The 21,856-nt window shown below is 41.1% G+C and overlaps 1 protein-coding gene across 1 annotated transcript in view; it reads left to right on the top strand.

The window, feature by feature from the left end:
- Positions 1-21,393, top strand: part of LOC112068313 (MAM domain-containing glycosylphosphatidylinositol anchor protein 2-like) — a 381,767-nt gene extending 360,374 nt beyond the window's left edge. The window contains 3 exon segments of the mRNA XM_070438102.1: positions 15,138-15,268; positions 15,388-15,487; positions 20,355-21,393. Of these exon segments, the coding sequence (XP_070294203.1) occupies positions 15,138-15,268; positions 15,388-15,487; positions 20,355-20,443 (320 nt within the window). The 3' untranslated portion in view covers positions 20,444-21,393.
- Positions 21,394-21,856: the final 463 nt, after the last annotated feature.

The raw sequence follows: 21,856 nt of genomic DNA, 5'->3' as shown, positions 1-21,856 counted from the left end.
GCTACAGTAGACATCTCTACAACTTATCTAACAGAATAGCAGTGAACATCACTACACTATCTTACAGTACAGTAGACATCTCTACACTATCAGTACAGTACAGTATGACATCTCTTCACTATCTACAGTACAGTAGACATCTCTACACTATCTACAGTTACAGTAGACATCTCTACACTATCTACAGTACAGTAGACATCTCAGTACACTATCTACTCAAGTACAGTAGACATCACTACACTATCTATAGTACAGTAACATCTTCTAACATATCTATATAGTACGTAGACATCTTCTACACTATCTAGTACAGTAGACATCTCTACACTATCTACAGTACATACAGTATGACATCTCTACACTATACATACAGTACAGTTAGACATCTCTACACTATCTACAGTACAGTACAGTAGACATCACTACACTATCTACAGTACAGTATACATCTCTACACTATCTATAGTACAGTAGACATCACTACACTAATTACAGTACAGTAGACATCACTACACTATCTACAGTACAGTAGACATCACTTACACTATCTACAGTTACAGTACAGTAGACATCCTACACTATCACTACAGTACAGCTACAGTAATAGACACACTACACTATCATCTACAGTACAGTACAGTAGACATCTCTACACTATCTACAGTACAGTAGACATCTCTACACATATCTACCAGTACAGTAGTACACATCTCTACACTATCTACAGTACGTAGACACTCTACATGATCTAGCAGTACAGTAGACATCTCTACACTATCTACAGTACAGTAAGTGACATCACTTACACCTACTCTACAGGTACAGCTACAGTAGACATCTCTACAGCTATCTATAGTACAGTAGACATCTCTACACTATCTACATACAGTACAGTAGACATCTCTACACTATCTACAAGTACAGTAGACATCTCTCACACTATCTACAGTACACGTACAGTAGACATCACTACACAGATCTACAGTACAGTAGACATCTCTACACTACTTACAGTACAGTAGACATCTCTACACTATCTACAGTAGCAGTACAGTAGACATCACTACACTACTCTACAGTACAGTAGACATCCTACACTATCTATAGTACCAGTAGACATCTCTACACTATCTACAGTACAGTCAGAGCATCTCCTACAACCTATCTACAGATACAGTAGACATCTCTACACTATCTTACAGTACAGTAGACATATTACACTATCTACAGTACAGTACAGCTAGACATTCACTTACACTATTACCAGTACAGTAGACATCTTACACTATCTACAGTACAGTAGACTTATCTACTACATATCTTACAGTACAGTAGACATCTCCTCACTACTATCTACAGTACAGTAAGACATCATCTACACAATCTACAGTACAGTACAGTAGACATCTCTACACTATCTAGTACAGTGACAGTAGACATCTCTACACTATCTACCAGTACAGTAGACATCACTACACTCATCTACAGTACAGGTAGACATCTCTACACTATCTACAGTACAGTAGACATCACTCACTATCTATAGTACAGTATAGACATCTCTACACTATCTACAGTACAGTAAGACATCTACTACACTATCTACAGTACAGTAGACATCTCTACACTATCATTAAGTACACGTACAGTAGACATTCTCTTACACTATCTACAGTACAAGTAACATCTCTACACTATCTACATCAGTACAGTAGACATCTCTACACTATCTACAGTACAGTAGACATCTCTACACTATCTACAGTACATTAGAGATCATCTACACTACTTACTTATGTACAGCTACAGCCTAGACATCTACTACACTATCTACAGTACAGTAGACATCCTTACACTATCTACTCAGTACAGTAGCATCTCTACACTATCTACAGTACAGTAGTACATCTCTACACTATCTACATACGTACAGTAGACATCTCTACACTATCTTACTAGTACAGTAGACACTCATCTACACTATCTACAGTACAGTACAGTAGACATCCTACACTATCTACAAGTAACAGTAGACATCCTACACTTCGTACAGTACATAGATCACTACCTATCTACAGTACAGCAGACATCTCTACACTATCTACAGTACAGTACAGTACAATCTCTACACTATCTACAGTACAGTACAGTAGACACTCTCTACACTATCTACTAAGTACAGTAGACATCTACACTATCTACAGTACAGCACAATCACTTACACTATCTTACAGTTACAGCAGACATCTCTACACTATCTACAGTACAGTACAGTACATATCTCTACACCTATACTACAGTACAGTAGACACATCTAACTTCTACAGTACAGTAGACACCTACACTATCTACAGTACAGCAGACATCTCTACACTATCTACAGTACAGTACAGCTAGACATATCTCTACACTATCCTACAGTACAGTACAGTTAGACATCTCTACACTATCTACAATCAGTATGACATCCTACCACTATCTACAAGTACAGTAGACATCACTACACTATCTACAGTACAGTAGACATCACTACACTATCTACAGTACAGTAGTAACATCTCTACACTATCTACAGTACCGTAGTAACATCTCTAACACTATCTACAGTCTACAGTAGACATCTCTACACTATCTTACAGTACAGTAGAACATCTCTACACTATCTACAGTACAGTAGACATCTCTAACTATCTATCTACATACAGTAAGACATCTCTACACTATCTACAGTACAGTAGACATCTCTACACTATCTACAGTACAGTACAGTAGACATCATCTACACTATTCTACAGTACAGTAGACATTCTCTACACTATTCTACAGCTACAGTAGACATCTCTACACTATCTACAGTTACAGTAGACATCTCTACACTATCTACAGTTACAGTAGACATTCTCATACACTATCTTACAGTACATGTAACATCTCTACACTATCTACAGTACAGTAGACATCTCTACACTATTACAGTACAGTTACAGTAGACATTCTACACTATTCTACAGTACAGTAGACATCTCTACACTATCTACAGTACAGTAGACATCTCTACACTATCTACAGTACAGTAGACATCTCTACACTATCTACAGTACAGTAGACATCTCTACACTATCTACAGTACAGTAGACATCTCTACCACTACCATCTACTAGATTACTCTCAGTAGACATCTTCTACACTATCTACAGTACAGTAGACATCTCTACACTATCTACAGTACAGTAGACATCACTCACACTACTCTACAGTACAGTAGAACATCATCTCACACTATCTATAGTACAGTAGACATCTCTACACTATCTACAGTCTACAGTAGACATCTCTACACTATCTACAGTACAATACAGTAGACATCACTTCACTATCTACAGTACAGCAGACATTCTACACTATCTACAGTACAGTACAGTAGACATCTCTACACTATCTACAGTAAGTACAATACTAGTTAGTCTTACTTACACTTATCTACAGTACAGTAGACATCTCTACACTATCTACAGTACAGTAGACATCTCTACACTATCTACAGTACAATACAGTAGACTTACTTACACTATCGTACAGTCAGTAGACATCTCTACACTATCTACAGTACAATCACAGTATACATCTCTACACTATCTATAGTACAAGTACAGTAGACATCACTCCTACCACTATCTACAGTACAGTAGACATCTCTACACTATCTACAGTACAGTACAGTAGACATCTCTACACTATCTATAGTACAGTACACATACAGTAGACATCTCTACACATTCTACAGTACAGTACAGTAGACATCTCTACACTATTCTACAGTACAGTACAGTAGACATCTCTACACTATCCTAAGTACAGTAGACATCTTACACTATTCTACAGTACAGTCACCAGTACAGACATCTCTACACTATCTACTAGCTTACAGTACAGTAGACACATCTCTACACTACTACAGTACAGTACAGTAGACATCTCTACACTATCTATATCAGTATAGTACAGTAGACATCTCTCACACTATCTACAGTACAGTAGACATCCACTACACTATTACTACAGTACTACAGGCAGACATTTCACTACACTATCTACAGTACAGCAGACATCTCTTACACTATCTACAGTACACGTAGACATCTCTACAACTATCTACAGTACAGTAGACATTCTCTACACTATCTACAGTACAGTACAGTGAACTATCACTTTACACTATCTACAGTACAATACAGTAGACATCTCTACACTATCTAATACAGTACAGTAGACATCTCTACACTATCTACAGTTACAGTAGACATCCTACTACTATTCTACCAGTACAGTACAGTAGAAACATCACTACACTATCTACAGTACATACAGTAGACATCTCTACACTATCTAAGTACAGTAGACATTCTACTACACTATCTACGATTACAATACAGTAGACATCTCTACACTATCTACAGTACAGTACAGTAGACATCTCTACACTATCTACAGTACAGTAGACATCTCTACACTATCTACAGTACTAGCAGACATCTCTACACTATCTACAGTACAGTCAGACATCTCTACACTATCTACAGTACAGTAGACATTCACTACACTATCTACAGTACAGTACAGTAGACATCCACTACACTATCTACAGGTACAGTACAGTAGACATCTCTACACTATCTACTAGTACAGTAGACATCACTCTACAACTATCTACAGTACATACAGTAGACATCTCTACACTATCTACAGTACATACAGTAGACATCTCCTACACTATCTACAGTACAGTAGACATCTCTTACACCTATCTACAGTTACAGTCAGACATCTTCTACACTATCTACAGTACAGTACAGTAGACATCTCTACACTATCTACAGTACAGTAGACATCATCTACACTATCTATAGTACAGCAGACATCTCTACACTATACAGTACAGTACAGTAGACATCTCTACACTATCTACAGCTACAGTAGACATCTCTACACTAATCTTATACAGTCGAGACATCTCTACACTATCTACAGTACAGTAGACATCACTACACTATCTACAGCTACAGTAAGTAGACATCTCTACACTATCTACATACAATAGACATCTCTACACTATCTATAGTACAGTAGAACATCTCTACACTATCTACAGCACAGTAGACATCTCTACACTATCTAAGCTTACAGTAGACATCTCTACACTATCTACAGAGTACAGTACACAATCTCTACACTATCTACACTACAGTAGACATCTCTACACTATCTACAGTACAGTAAGACATTCACTACACTTATCTAACAGTACAGTTTACAGTAAGACTCTTCTACACTTTATCTACAGCCTACAGTACAGTAGACATCTCTACACTATCTACAGTACAGTAGACATCTCTACACTATCTATAGTACAGCAGACATCTCTACACTATCTACAGTACAGTAGACATCACTACACTATCTACAGTACAGTACAGTAGACATCTCTACACTATCTACAGTACAATAGACATCTCTACACTATCTATAGTACAGTAGACATCTCTACACTATCTACAGTACAGTACAGTAGACATCTCTACACTATCTACAGTACAATACAGTAGACATCTCTACACTATCTATAGTACATTACAGTCCCATAAGTTCAAAGAAATTGTCAGCCAGACTACAGCTAGCTCAGCCAGATCCCTCCGCTCTGTCATGTAAAATAATTCAGTACACTCTCCTCTCCCTCCACCTTCCCTCCCTCCCTCCTCCCCGTCCATCTGAAGAAAGATATTTCTCGCTCTCCTCCAATGTAAATCCCTTCAACACACCCTCCCTCCTTCTTCCCTCCCTCCCCCTTCATTTCCTTCCTCCCTTCTTCCCACTCTACCTCCCTCTTTCCTCTGTAATGTTTAACACTTCAAAACCTGACCAAGCCCTTTGAGCCTGTTCTGCAGAAGCTGCTCTAGCTCACCTGGTCTCGTACTGTAGTTTGTGATGTCATGGTGAAACAGTTACTTTACAGTATGCTGATGATGATGACACTAACAGACAGAGAACAGGCCACGCTCTGTCTCTCTCTCTGTCTCTCTCTTTTACTCTTTTTCTCTTTCTCTCTGTCTCTCTTTGACTTAGACAAGGCTTCAGAGTAACAGTCCTGTTGAGCTTGTGGAAAATTCTTGCTGTGGAGAATTACATTTAAAATGTTAGTCATTTAGCAGATGCTCTTATCCAGAGCCAGTTACAGTTAGTGAATTCATCTTAAGATAGTTAGATGTGACAACCACATATCACAGTCATACTAAGTACACTTCTCCTCAGTAAAGTAGCTATCAGCAAGGTCAGAGCTAGAAAGGGGGAAAAAGTGTGAGTGTCAGACTGCCACCCCCGTGCTTCACGGTTGGGATGGTGTTTTTCAGCTTGCAAGCCTCCCCCTTTTTCCTCCAAACATAACAATAGTCATTATGGCCAAACAGTTCTATTTTTGTTTCATCAGACCAGAGGACATTTCTGCAAAAAGTACGAACTTTGTCCCCATGTGCAGTTGCAAACCGTAGGCTGGCTTTTTAATGGCGGTTTTGGAGCCGTGGCTTCTTCCTTGGTGAGCGGCCTTTCAGGTTATGCCGATATAGAACTCGTTTTACTGTGGATATAGATACTTTTGTACCTGTTTCCTCCAGCATCTTCACAAGGTCCTTTGCTGTTTGTTCTGGGATTGATTTGCACTTTTCGCACCAAAGTACATTCATCTCTAGAGACAGAACGTGTCTCCTTCCTGAGCAGTATGACGGCTGCGTGGTCCCATGGTGTTTATACTTGCGTACTATTGTTTGTACACATGAACGTGGTACCTTCAGGCATTTGGAAATTGCTCCCAAGGATGAACCAGACTTGTGGAGGTCTACAATGTTTTTTTCTGAGGTCTTGGCTGATTTCTTTAGATTTTCCCATGATGTCAAGCAAAGAGGCACTGAGTTTGAAAGTAGGCCTTGAAATACTCACAGGTACATCCCCAATTGACTCAAATTAGTCAATTAGCCTATCAGAAGCTTCTAAAGCCATGACATCATTTCTGGAATTTTCCAAGCTGTTTAAAGGCACAGTCAACTTAGTGTATATACATTTCTGACCCACTGGAATTGTGATACAGTGAGTTATTGTGGAATTGTTTGTTAACAATTGTTGGAAAAATTACTTGTGTCATGCACAAAGTAGAGGTCCTAACTGACTTGCCAAAACTATAGTTTGTTAACAAGAGAATTGTGGAGTGGTTGAAAAAAGAGTTTTAATGACTCCAACCTAAGTCTATGTAAACTGCCGACTTCAACTTTATGTCTTGTTGGCCTAGTACAAAGAGCAGCTGGCAGTTTCTCTGGCAACTATATTTCTATAATTATTCTGTAATACAGTGTCTAATAACAATAAGACCGTATTTAATGGGGTGGCTTTCTCTTGCTGGTTATAACCTTGTTGATGTTACATGTCAGGAGTGTTTATTGTAGAAGTGAACATGGTTTTAGGGTGGCTGTTCTGATGTTGTAGAAGTGAACATGTATTTTTAGGGGTGGCTGTTCTGATTTTGTGTAGAAGTGAACATGTATTTTTAGGTGGCGGTTCTGATTGTTGTAGAAGTGAACATGATTTTTAGGGGTGGCTGTTCTGATTGTTGTAGAAGTGAACATGTATTTTTAGGGGTGGCTGTTCTGATTGTTGTAGAAGTGAACATGTATTTTTAGGGGTGGCTTTCTGATTGTTGTAGAAGTGAACATGTATTTTAGGGTGGCTGTTCTGATTGTTGTAGAATGAACATGTATTTTTAGGGGTGGCTGTTCTGATTGTTGTAGAAGTGAACATGTATTTTAGGGGTGGCTGTTTCTGATTGTGTAGAAGTGAACATGTATTTTGGGGTGGCTGTTCTGATTTTGTAGAAGTGAACATGTATTTTTAGGGGTGGCTGTCTGATTATTGTAGAAGTGAACATGTATTTTTAGGGGTGGCTGTTCTGATTGTTGTAGAAGTGAACATGTATTTTTAGGGGTGGCTGTTCTGATTGTTGTAGAAGTGAACATGTATTTTTAGGGTGGCTGTTCTGATTGTTGTAGAAGTGAACATGTATTTTAGGGTGGCTGTTCTGATTATTGTAGAAGTGAACATGTATTTTTAGGGGTGGCTGTTCTGATTGTGTTAGAAGTGAACATGTATTTTTAGGGGTGGCTGTTCTGATTGTTGTAGAAGTGAACATGATTTTTAGGGGTGGCTGTTCTGATTTTGTAAGATGAACAATGTATTTTTAGGGGGCGTGTTCTGATTGTTGTAAAGTGAACATGTTATTTTAGGGTGGCTGTTCTGATTTGTAGAAGTGAACATGTATTTTAGGGGTGGCTGTTCTGATTGTTGTAGAAGTGAACATGTATTTTAGGGGTGGCTGTTCTGATGTTGTAGAAGTGAACATGTATTTTTAGGGGTGGCTGTTCTGATTGTGTAGAAGTGAACATGTATTTTTAGGGTGGCTGTTCTGATTGTTGTGAGAAAGTGAACATGTATTTTAGGGGTGGCTGTTCTGATTGTTGTAGAAGTGAACAGTGTATTTTTAGGGTGGCTGTTCTGATTGTTGTAGAAAGTGAACATGTATTTTTAGGGGTGGCTGTTCTGATGTTAGAAAGTGAACATGTATTTTTAGGGGCTGCGTTCTGATGTTGTAGAAGTGAAACATGTATTTTTAGGGGTGGCTGTTCTGATTGTTGTAGAAGTGAACATGTATTTTTAGGGGTGGCTGTTCTGATTGTTGTAGAAAGAGGGAGGGAACGTTTCTGTTCCATTCAGTGTCATAATTTCACAGTATTACAGACCATCAAAGTTGCTAGTCCAGAATAGTAGTGTTACTGATCCTACACATTGGACCTGTGAATGGCAGGCTTTTTACACCATATAGGAGGGAATAGTCTGCAGAGGAGCTGGAATGTTCAGTTGACTTGTAATTTAGGAACACGTCAACTTTCAACTGGTGCTGCTCATTTGAATTCCAAACCGTTCTCAATGCATATGAGTCATTGAAAAGTATTGATTTAAAGTTGTTGGTTTGTTAAACAAGAACTCTCTTCACTTATCAGCCTTTAGTTATAATTTAACTTTATTATTACGTTTTGAGAATAATTAATTGTCACGTGGCAGAACTTTGGAATTAATACATGTATCAATTCATTCGACCCCCAGTTAACCTTTGCCACCACTCACCGCCAAGCTTCTGCTCAGAATGCTGAGGTGGATTTGGAGTTTAAAATGCAGAGATGAATTTTAAGTGGATTTTTTWAATTCTCCAATAAAATCCCCCTCGAGACACCAGTTAGAACCTCCACTGTTAAACTGACATTAAGATCAAGTTATGTTCTCCGTTAAGTGCTCAATATTGACGTTGGGAGTTTATGCAGCATTTAAAGGTCACACTTTATTTGGATCGTCCAGATAGTCCATCAGTAGATGCTCTACAGATGGTCATACTATTAACACACTATCTGTTGATAAGCAACTGCTTGCTAAGGTTAGGGTTAGGGCTAGGTTTAGAATTAAGGGTTAGGGCTAGGTTTAGAATAAGGGTTAGGGCTAGGTTTAGAATAAGGGTTAGGGATAGGTTTAGAATAAGGGTTAGGGATAGGTTTAGAATAAGGGTCAGGGCTAGGTTTAGAATAAGGGTTAGGGCTAGGTTTAGAATAAGGGTTAGGGCTAGGTTTAGGATAAGGATTAAGGTTAGGGTTAGGGTTAGTATATAGTTAGTTGAAATGTTACTAATAGCCTGTAGATAGTCCATCTGTAGATGTTCTATAGACTATCCAAATAAAGTGTTTCCCATTTAAATGCCCATTGCAGTCAAAATACTGTTTTTCCTGTGTTTTCAATCATATTGTACAACAGCTGATTAAACTAACACTGTAAAAGTGTGAAAAATGTGATCAGTGTTATTTCCTGATAGATGCTGATAGAAGTTTTTGCATGGGTGGAGCTTGCCTGGTGTAATCACCAGGTGGTAAAAGTTAATAGACCAATAACAAAGAGAGTTCCAAAACTCTCTGCCAATAACAGCTAGTTTTCAGCTTACATCCCTCCCATTAGGCCCATCAAATTAGGTTCCTCACTCAGACCACTCACAGACAATCCTATCAAAGTTGTTGCTTGAGAAAGTTTTTTCTAAAAAACTATTTTTGTAGATTTTTTTACCATTTCATTGGAAAACTATTACTGATTGATTCCATTTTTTTGTTTTGATTTACAGTATTTAATTAATGCTCACAGTTGACAAGACTGAATGAAGCAGAATGCACAGTTACATTTAGACAATATAGATACAATATTCAGTTAAAGAGGTCCTAGCGTACAATAAATTATCATTTAAAAAGTCACATTTGGTTATTCAAAAGTCTGATGGTAGTGGCTTTGGTAGAATTGTTCTGCCTGTTTGTCCTTGCATTGATGCTGGACAATTGGTTCTGGTTGCGGAGGACTCTGCCAGTGCTGTCTCCCCTTCTCTGTGGTAGCAGATCATGTAGAAGCTTGTGAGGTTGGTGCGTCATGTCATGATCGGGGATATTGATTATGGCAGCCCCCCGCACCTCTCTGTTTCAGAGGGGTTGGGTTAAATCAGGAAGACACAATTCAGTTGAATGCATTCAGTTGTACAACTGACTTTCCTTTCCCTTTCCCTTCGTGACGGTAGTGGTGGAAGGGTCAGTGGGATTATCATTATCCCAGAAACCCAAGACCCACTAGGGTTTTATACCGCCACGACAGATCCACAGATGATGCAATCTCTATTGCACTCCAAACTGCCCTTTCCCACCTGGACAAAAGGAACACCTATGTGAGAATGCTATTCATTGACTACAGCTCAGTGATCAACACCATAGTGCCCTCAAAGCTCATCAATAAGCCAAGGACCCTGGGACTAAACACCTCCCTCTGCAGCTGGATCCTGGACTTCCTGACAGGCCGCCACCAGGTGGTGAGGGCAGGTTGCAACACATCCGCAGCGCTGATCCTCAATACAGGGGACCCTCAAGCGGTGTGTGCTCAGTCCCCTCCTGTACTCCCTGTTCACTCATGACTGCACGGCCAGGCACGACTCCAACACCATCATTAAGTTTGACAACGACGAGACAGCCTATAGGGAGGAGGTCAGAGTCCTGGCCGTGTGGTGCCAGACAAACAACCTCTCCCTCAACGTGATCAAGACAAAGGAGATGATTGTGGAATACAGTAAAAAGAGGACCGAGCACCACCCCATTCTCATCGACGGGGCTGCAGTGGAGCAGGTTGAGAGCTTCAAGTTCCTTGGTGTCCACATCACCAACAAACTAACATGGTCCAAGCACACCAAGACAGTCGTGAAGAGGGCACAACAAAACCTATTCCCCCTCAGGAGACTGAAAAGAGTTGGCATGTGTCCTCAGATCCTCAAAAGGTTCTACAGCTGCACCATCGAGAGCATCCTGACTGGTTGCATCACTGCCTGGTATGGCAACTGCTCGGCCTCCGACTGCAAGGCACTACAGAGGTTAGTGCATACGTCCCAGTACATCACTGGGGCCAAGCTTCCTGCCATCCAGGACCTCTATACCAGGCGGTGTCAGAGGAAGGCCCTAAAAATTGTCAAAGACTCCAGCCACCCTAGTCATAGACTGTACCGGAGCGCCAAGTCTAGGTCGAAGAGGGTTCTAAACAGCTTCTACCATCAAGCCACAAGACTCCTGAATATCTAATCAAATGGCTACCCAGACTATTTGCATTMCCCCCCCCCTCTTTTACTTTTACACTGCTGCTACTCTCTGTTATTATCTATGCATAGTCATTTTAATAACTCTACCTACATGTACATATTACCTCAATTACCTCGACAAACCGGTGCCCCCGTACATTGACTCTGTACCGGTACCCCCCTGTATATAGTCTCGCTATTGTTATTTTACCGCTGCTCCTTAATTACTTGTTACTTTTATTTCTTATTCTTATTCATTTTTTTTACTGCATTGTTGGTTAGGTGCTCGTGAGAAAGCATTTCAATGTATTCGGAACATGTGACTAATACAATTTGATTTGATGTCTGTTTCTTGCTTGCCCTTTTTCTGTATCCAGTGCAGCTTGCTGCTTCTTACTATTACAGTAGTTACAGGAATGTACTTAATTGTTACCCAGAAATTATTTGATATTGAGATAAAAACATCTGCATTTGGCCTTTTAAATGCATTGCCTCCTAATATAAAGTCATGATGTAGGTTAAATTGTGGTGTAGATTATGTCTCAATTGGTTGAAGCATGGAACTAGCAATAGTTTTTTTGTCCTTATTTTACCAGCTAAGTTGACTGAGAACACATTCTCATTTACAGAATGAGCCATTTGAAGCTGGGAATGATTAGGTGGCCATGATGGTATGAGGGTCAGATTGGGAATTTAGCCAGGACACCAGGGTTAACACCACTACTCTTATGATAAGTGCCATGGGATATTTCGTGACCACAGAGAGTCAGGGCACCTGTTTAACGTCCCATCAGAAAGACGGCACCTTACACGGGGCATTGTCTCCAATCACAAAAGGGTTGTGGGTTCGATTCTTTTGTGTGCCTTAATGTGTAAGTCACAGATAAAAGTATCTGCTAAATGACCATATTATATTGAATATCAGGCGGTAGAAGCTGCTTTTGTTAAGAGTTGGCCTAAGGCAGGGTTTTCCAAACTAGGGGTAGAAACCCCATGCAGGGTCGCCTGATTTGATTTGCGCATGATTCATAGAACCCGGGGTTAAGTCAGTAAACTCCGGGAGCCACTAGATGTGGTTGTAATAAACAAAGCGGATTCTGTTTTRTTCCTACAGATGTGACTCAATCTTTTGAATGGTTTAAGCTACAAAATATTATGACCCCATCACTGAAATATAAGACTCTCAGGAACACGTACAGTTGAAGTCGGAAGTTTACATACACCTTAGCCAACACCTTAGCCAAATACATGTAGACTCAGTTTTTCACAATTCCTGACATTTAATCCTAGTAAAAATGCAGTCTTAGGTCAGTTAGGATCACCACTTTTTTTTAAGAATGTGAAATGTCAGAATAGTAGAGATAATGATTTATTTCTGCTTGTATTTCTTTCATCACATTCCCAGTGGGTCAGAAGTTTACATACACTCAATTAGTATTTGGTAGCATTGCCTTTAAATTGTTTAACTTGGGTCAAACGTTTCGGGTAGCCTTCCACAAGCTTCCCACAATAAGTTGGGTGAATTTTGGCCCATTCCTCCTGACAGAGCTGGTGTAACTGAGTCAGGTTTGTATACCTCCTTGCTCGCACATGCTTGTTCAGTTCTGCTGACAGATTTTCTATAGGATTGAGGTCAGAACTTTGTGATGGCCACTCCAATACCTTGACTTTGTTGTCCTTAAGCCATTTTGCCACAACTTTGGAAGTATGCTTGGTGTCATTGTCCATTTGGAAGACCCATTTGCGACCAAGCTTTAACTTCCTGACTGATGTCTTGAGATGTTGCTTCAATATATCCACATAATTTTCCTACCTCATGACGCCATCTTTTGTGAAGTCCCCCAGTCCCTCCTGCAGCATAACATCCCCACAACATGATGCTGCCACCCCTGTGCTTCACGGTTGCGATGGTGTTTTTCAGCTTGCAAGCCTCCCCCTTTTTCCTCCAAACATAACGATGGTCATTATGGCCAGTTGCAAACCGTAGTCTGGCTTTTTTATGGCAGTTTTGGAGCAGTGTCTTCTTCCTTGCTGAGTGGCCTTTCAGGTTATGTCGATATAGAACTCGTTTTACTGTGGATATAGATACTTTTGAACCTGTTTCCTCCAGTATCTTCACAAGGTCCTTTGCTGTTGTTCTGGGATTGATTTGCACTTTTTGCATCAAAGTATGTTCATCTCTATGAGACAGAACGCGTCTTCTTCCTGAGCGGTATGACGACTGCGTGGTCCCATGTTGTTTATACTTGCGTACTATTGTTTGTACAGATGAACGTGGTACCTTCAGGCATTTGGAAATTGTTCCCAAGGATGAACCAGACTTGTGGAGGTTTACAATGTTTTTTCAAAGATCTTGCTGATTTCTTTAGATTTTCCCATGATGTCAAGCAAAGAGGAACTGAGTTTGAAGGTAGGCCTTGAAATACATCCACAGGTACACCCCCAATTAACTCAAATGATGTCAATTAGCCTATCAGAAGCTTCTAAAGCCATGACATCATTTCTGGAATTTTCCAAGCTGTTTAAAAGGCACAGTCAACTTAGTGTATGTAAACTTCTGACCCACTGGAATTGTGATACAGTGAGTTATTTGTGAAATAATCTGTCAACAATTGTTGGAAAAATTTCTTGTGTCATGCACAAAGTAGAGGTCCTAACCGACTTGCCAAAACTATAGTTTGTTAACAAGAATTTTGTGGAGTGGTTGAAAAACGAATTTTTATGACTCTAACCTAAGTGTATGTAAACTACTTCAACTGTACATAAGTACTGTTTCCCTCTACTATGCCCACAAGCCATTAGAACCGAGTGGACAAGACCAAGCACTAAATCACATGGGGGGGAAATTCAATTATTTTCGACACAGAAGATCATACAACATTATTGCCTGGTGATCTTCTGAACCCAATACCTTTCTGATACATTTCAGTCACTTCAAACCATACGGTCTTCAGATTTAAATTCTGTCAAAAGTACTGTCAGACTGATTTGTAATAGACTGTCATAGCCCAAATTAAAAAGTAAACATTGGCTGTTGATTACATAACTTTCTTTACATGGTGGGGTCACATAAAAAAAATTGATATCAAAATGGGGTCGCAGGCCAAAATAGTTTGGGACCCCCTGGCCTAAGCTTTGTTGAAAAATACATATCCTGATTCATACTGTGATATGGAATCACTCAAAGCCCTTAAGCATTTGACTTTCTGAACCTCTCTGACCGTGTCTGGCCATATCTAACCGTGTGGTATCTTTCCTCTGCAGGGACCCTGAAAAGCTTTCTGCAATATCACATTATGGAGATGATTATTGGCAACACTTGAGGCGGCTCTGAGCCTGACCGCATGTCACCGTCTCTGGCTGAGTTTGACTGTGTGTGACCGTGTGGTCTCTCTCTTATCTGTAGGGACCCTGAACGCGCTCCTGAGACAGAAGGGTCAGGCAGCGACAGAGGGGCCCACCTGGTCACTGAGCGGTAACCAAGGCGACCACTGGAAACAGGCCAAAATTAGCATCCACCCAACCGCCTCTTTCCAGGTGAGTAAAACCTTGTGTGATTGGATGATTTGAGAGTCAGTCAGGGGAAGAATCCCAACTTAAAGTCTATGTCTATAACAGCGATCTCTCTCCATATCTCTCTTTTTCTCCCACCTCAGGTGGCGCTGGAGGGTATCCGAGGTCCTGGTATTGAGGGGGATATCGCAATTGATGACATCACCCTGGAGGAGGGAGAGTGTAGAGATCTACCGGCCGTTAGTGAGTACAGAAACATAAGAGGAGTTTATCCCTAGTTGCTCATCTAAAGATGGTTGTATGTTTAACACCCTGATGGATAAGATAAGGCTTTGGGAGAGGGTAAGATCATCTTACAAGTGTGCCTCGAGTTACTTTTTGCTGCACCTGTGATAACATTAGCAAAACTGTGTATTCGACCAATACACTTTGATTTGATTTCAGATGCTTATCTAAGGTCAGTTCTCAAGTCAGTTAAGGTTTTGGGGAAGACATAGTAAGCTGGTTGTAGATCTGTTCTGTCTCTCAATTCATTTTAAGAGGCTTTATTGGCATGGGAACATATGTTTACATTGTTAAAGCAAGTGAAATAGATAATAAACAAAAGTGAAATAAACAATAAAAACTAACAGTAAACATTACACTCACAAAAGTTCCAAAAGAGTATTATGTCTTTGCACAGTGTTGTAATGTTGTAATGATGTGCAAACAGTACAAAAGGGAAAATAAGTCATCATAAATATAGATTGTATTTACAATGGTGTTTGTTCTTCACTGGTTGCCCTTTTCTTGTGGCAACAGATCACAAATCTTCTGCTGTGATTGCACACTGTGGTATTTCACTGAGTCTGTACATAGTCAAAGATTTCCTTAATTTTGGGTCAGTCACAGTGGTCAGGTATTCTGCCACAATGTACTCTCTGTTCTGGGCCAAATAGAATTCTAGTTTGCTCAGTTTTTGTAAATTCTTTCCAATGTGTCAAGTAATTATCTTTTTGTTTTATCATGAATTGGTTGGGTTTAATTGTGTTGCTGTCCTGGGGCTCTGTGGGGTCTGTTTGTGTTTGTGAACAGAGCCCCAGGACCAGCTTTCTCTTCTCCATGTTCACCTCTCTGTAGGTGATGGCTTTGTTATGGAAGGTCTGGGAATCTCTTCCTAGGTGGTTGTAGAATTGAACGGCTCTTTTCTGGATTTTGATCATTAGAGGGTATCGGCATAATTCTGCTCTGCATACATTATTTGGTCTTTTACGTTGTACACAGAGGACATTTTTGCGGAATTCTACATGCGAAGTCTCAATTTGGTGTTTCTCCCATTTTGTGAATTCTTGGTTGGTGAGTGGACCCCAGACCTCACAACCATAAAGGGCAATGGGTTCTATAACTGATTCAATTATTTTTAGCCAGATCCTAATTGGTATGTTGAATTTTATGTTCCTTTTGATGGCATAGTAGACCCTTCTTGCCTTGTCTCTCAGATTGTTCACAGCTTTGTGGAAGTTACCTGTGGCAATGATGTTTAGGCCAAGCTATGTATAGTTTTTTGTATGCTCTAGGGCAACAGTGTCTAGATGGAATTTGTATTCGTGGTCCTGGCAACTGGACCTTTTTTGGAACACCATTATTTTTGTCTTACTGAGATTTACTCTCAGGGCGCAGGTCTGACAGAATCTGTGCAGAATATCTAGGTGCTGCTGTAGGCCCTACTTGGTTGGTGACAGAAGCACCAGATCATCAGCAAACAGTAAACATTTGACTTCAGATTCTAGTAGGATGAGAACGGGTGCTGCAAACTGTTCTCGTGCCCTCGCCAATTCATTAATATATACAGTATGTTCAAGAGGTTTGGGCTTAAGCTGCATCCCTGTCTCACCCCCCAGCCCTGTGGAAAGAAATGTGTGTGTTTTTTGACAATTTTAACTACACACTTGTTGTTTGTGTACATGGATTTTATCATGTTGTTTGTTTTCACCCCAACACCACTTTCCATCAATTTGTATAGCAGACCCTCATGCCAAATTGAGTCAAAAGTTTTTTTAAATCAACAAAGAATAAGAAGACTTTGCCTTTATTTTGGTTTGTTTGTGAATACGTGGTCTGTCATACGGTAATTTGGTAAAAGCCAATTTGACATTTGCTCAGTACATTGTTTTAGCTGAGGAAATGTACGATTCTACTGTTAATGATAATGCAGAGGATTTTCACAGGGTTGCTGTTGACACATATCCCCCGGTAGTTATTGGGGTCACTTTTGTAGATTGGGATGATCAGTCCTTGGTTCCAAATATTGGAGAATATGCCAGAGCTGAGGATGATGTTAAAGAGTTTAAGTACGGCCAATTGTAATTTGTGGTCTGTATATTTGATCATTTCATTGAGGATACCATCAACCCCACAGGCCTTTTTGGGTTGGAGGGTTTTGTATTTTGTCCTGTAATGTAATTGGAGAATCCAGTGGGTTCTGGTCATCTTTAATAGTTTATTCTAAGATTTGTATTTGATCTTGTATATGTTTTTGCTGTTGTTCTTTGTTATAGAGCCAAAAAGATTGGAGAAGTGGTTTATCCATACATCTCCATTTTGGATAGATAACTCTTTTGTATCTAGGGGGGCATATGGGGGAGGGAATGCTGTCACCACCAGGCAGGTGTTTGTCCCCCTGTGTGCTGAGGGTGTCGGGTTCTTGTCCAGTTCTGGCATTTAGGTAGCCACAGACTAGTACATGTCCCTGGGCCTGGAAATTGTTGATCTCCTCCTCTAGGATGGAGAAGCTGTCATCGTTAAAGTAGGTGATTCTAGTGGGGGGATATAGGTGGCACTTATGAGGAAATTTTTCTCTGTTGAGATAATTTCGTTATTCATTTCTAGCCAGATGTAAAATGTTCCTGTTTTGACTAATTTAATAGAGTGGGTTAGGTCTGCTCTATAACAAATTAGCATACCCCCTGAGTCTCTTCCTTGTTTTACACCTTGTAGTTTGGTGGATGGGACTACTAGCTCTCTGTAACCTAGAGGGCAACCAGTCTTTATACCCTCTAGTGAGGGGAACCAATCTCCTTTATACCATGTTTCTTGTAGGATGACAATGTCTATATTTCCAATTTCTTTGAGGAAGTCTGGGTTCCTGCTCTTTAGGCCAAAGGCAGATGACCTCAGGCCATGTATATTCCAGGATGAGATTGTCACGTTCCTGACCTTATTTCCTTTGTTTAGTCTTTGTTTAGTTGGTCAGGACGAGAGCTGGGTGGGCATTCTATGTTTTGTGTTTCTATGTTGGGTTTGTTGTTTGGCCTAATATGGTTCTCAATCAGAGGCAGGTGTTTGTCATTGTCTCTGATTGGGAACCATATTAAGGTAGCCTGTTTTCACTGTTTGTTTGTGGGTGATTGTTCCTGTTCGTGTGTTCATCTGTTCTGTGTTCCRATGTTCAGGACTGTAGCYTTRTCGGTTCCTTCTGTCAGTTTGTTGTTTTTGTTCGTCGTTTAAATATCCTAATTAAAATATGGATTATCATCACGCTGCATTTTGGTCCTCCTCTCTTTCACCCGAAGACAGCCATTACAGAGATAGTAAAAGCTTCCTGTTCCATAGTGTCTAGTGTTGTTTTCATGTGGTTTAGGCCCAGACCATCACATTAGGTATGAGCAGAGCACGTTGAGCATCTGATACATACCTCTTAGGTTGCAGGATGAGGCTTGGTAGGGTGCATTAGTGGGGGTTGGGCCTGTTGCTCTGCTCACGGCCTGGGCATATGTCCTGCTGTCATGTTGAGGTCCTTGCCAGAGGGGCGAGGGGCATTGGGTTTGCAGAAGAGGCATAGGTTTTTTTATGGGGGGGCCTATATAGGGTGTGGTCAGGGTTTGCTTGGGGTCGTCTTAGCTGGTTGGGGTGTGGCTGGTGATGCTGTGGTGTGGGTGCAGGTCCTTCGGGAGGGGGTCTTGCAGAGGTGCTTTCTCTCGCTCTCTCTTTTTCGCTCTCTCTGTCTCAGGAGGGCCAATTCTAACCGGCAGCTATAGTGTCTTTCTAGAAAGAGAGGGGTGGGGTTGCCATAGCAACATGGCTGTAATCACATGAATGATAGCCGTCCCGACCAAACGGAGCGACGGAACGAGCGACAGTCCGCGGGGAGGGGATCACTGTAATTGCAGACAAGGAGGAACAAACAGAGAGAGAGAGAGCAAAAATAGAAAAGCATGACAGGTAATGGCCTGCAATTGACGAGGCGGCCATATTGACAAGATAGGAGGAGGAGAAGGAGGACTGTGTTGCTCACTGCAGGAGGGAGAGGAAGTCTGATTAAAGTCAGCTTCTAAATGGACACACACTCTCTCTCACACACAAACACACCACAAACTCCTGGGAAATAAACTTGTTAGTTTGAATTTGATTTGAAGTTAACAGATTGAAAGAGTGTTGATAGATTTTTCTGGGAATTGAATAAAGGGAATCACTTGTGAACCATTGTAACGAACCTCTCTACAAATTGTAATATTGCTTTTTTGTCAAATGAATACATTCCTACTTACTTGTTCTCACAACACCTGTGTTACTTAACTGGAAAAGCAAAACTGAGAAATTAATTACACAATCAGACTTTGAGCTGTCGCTATGAATAAGATTTTGAGCATAACTGGTCACTATTTCAACATCTACTATGTAAAACAAAATATGTCAAACAAAATATCTCCAGTTACAATATCCAGGAGTAATATCTTAATAAACTAAAGTAAACTAAACAATATCCAGTCAAGCGCAACCAATCTACTGGCAGTAGTTTTAGACAATGTTTGTCTGCAGTGTATCTGGCTCCATTATCATTCAGATCACTTTAATCACTTCATTAGTAGTTAAGGAGTTAGTTTCTCAGGTCGAGGACAGACTCTCTCCATGCATTATGGATTTACCATCTCTCACCATGAATATTACATGATCCTGACTGCCACCATGGAAACAGCATGTGTTTTAATGAAAGTTCTTCTAATGTCTCATTTTAACTAAGAATTACTGGATATTATTACTGGAGATATTTTTGTGAGGGAACAGATTTCAGGGTCAAGATGATGCCAAATGTTATTGAACAAACGTTTAACTCTGTCTCCGCCCCCTTTAGATCTCAGATCCGCTGCCCCGTCTACATCTGCCCATATATGGCTGCTGACTGTCACCTTGGCGATGACATTCCGGTGGGGTCATAGGTGACCCTGCCCTGCGCCATCTGGCGGAGGCAAACGGGCCGAACCGGTCTCGGGCCCGACCTCGGCCCTGGTGTCTGTGTTATTGTACCCTCAGCATCCAATCACCAAAGATTCATGCATTCAGAAGGCGGCGGCGAGGGATTCCAAACACAGACCACCAAGAGGGACGAAAATCTTTAAAACAGACGAAAAAAAGGAAAAAAAATACCACATAAAACATAATAAAATAAGCTCCGCAATTTTTTTTAAAGAGACAACTTTTCCAGAAAATTGCTCCCCAAGCGCAGGATTGTGAGCACTGTTACGAGAGAGAAGCACAGCCAGGTGTTGAGACGCCTGGACTTTAGTGAGAGTGTTCACAAGCGCAGCGGGAGAACTATTTGTAAAGCACAAGAACAATTTTGCCAGTCAGTTAGGAAACTTTAATTGAAAGGTAAGTGGGAATTGAGACATTGGTGACTTTTTGAAGAACAAAATGACTTTTCCCCGGCTTAAAAAAAACACATGGAATCGAAGCTTTTCTCTGTCTGTCTTATCTTTTTGGAGTTGCACCTGATACACATCAAGAACAATTTTCACTCTGCCCAGCCACCCTGACCTTCACACCTTGACATGTCTCTCTCTCTCTCTCTCTCTACTTGATGCTGTGCAGTAGAAAACAGAAACTCGGACATTTAGTTATCTATCCCAGCTCTCTCTCCCCTCTTACCCAGTAGCTGCCTAAGTATTTCACAACACTGTCCTCACCAGTCCAAGTGACCAACAGAGGGTATATGAGGCCAAGTAAGCAGGCCCCAGGCAGACCCCAGGCAGACCCCAGGCAGGCCCCAGGCAGGCTCCAGACTCGGGGTCTGTAGGTTAGATGGAGAGGAGTAGGAGAGAGAGTTGAAGAGGGGTGTGCCATAGAGGTGGAGAGGTGTGGGGCATAGAGGTGGAGAGGTGTGGGGCATAGAGGTGGAGAGGGTGAGGGCGCATAGCGGTGGGAGAGGGTGTGGGGCATTGGAGAGGTGTGGGGGGCATAGAGGTGGAGAGGTTGTGGGCAGGGATAAGGAGGTGGGAGAGTGTGTGGGGATAGAGGTGGAGAGGTGTGGGGCATAGAGGTGGAGAGCTGTGTGGAAGAGGTGGATAGAGGGGTGGGGCATAGAGGTGGAGAGGGGTGGGGCAATAGGGAGGTGGGATGAGGGGGAAGGGTGGGGGCATAGGAGGTGGAGAGGGTGGGGCATAGAGGTGGAGAGGGTGGAGTGGGGTAGGAGGAGGGTGGAGAAGGGGCTTTGGGGTTTAGGACAGATGACGTGTATGAGGGAGGTGGAGGTCTGTAGCAGTCGAGAGAGAGGTGGGTGGAGATGGACAGCAGTCTTGACAAACAGACAATTGAAGGCTAGGGGTGGAGGGCAGAGGGGAAAGGAGTGGAAGGTAG

This window comes from Salvelinus sp. IW2-2015, unplaced genomic scaffold (genome assembly GCF_002910315.2).
Source record: "Salvelinus sp. IW2-2015 unplaced genomic scaffold, ASM291031v2 Un_scaffold396, whole genome shotgun sequence".
NCBI classification, from domain to species: domain Eukaryota; kingdom Metazoa; phylum Chordata; class Actinopteri; order Salmoniformes; family Salmonidae; genus Salvelinus; species Salvelinus sp. IW2-2015.
Note: the sequence above shows the minus strand (reverse complement) of the source record. Positions and strands in the feature narration are given on the sequence as shown.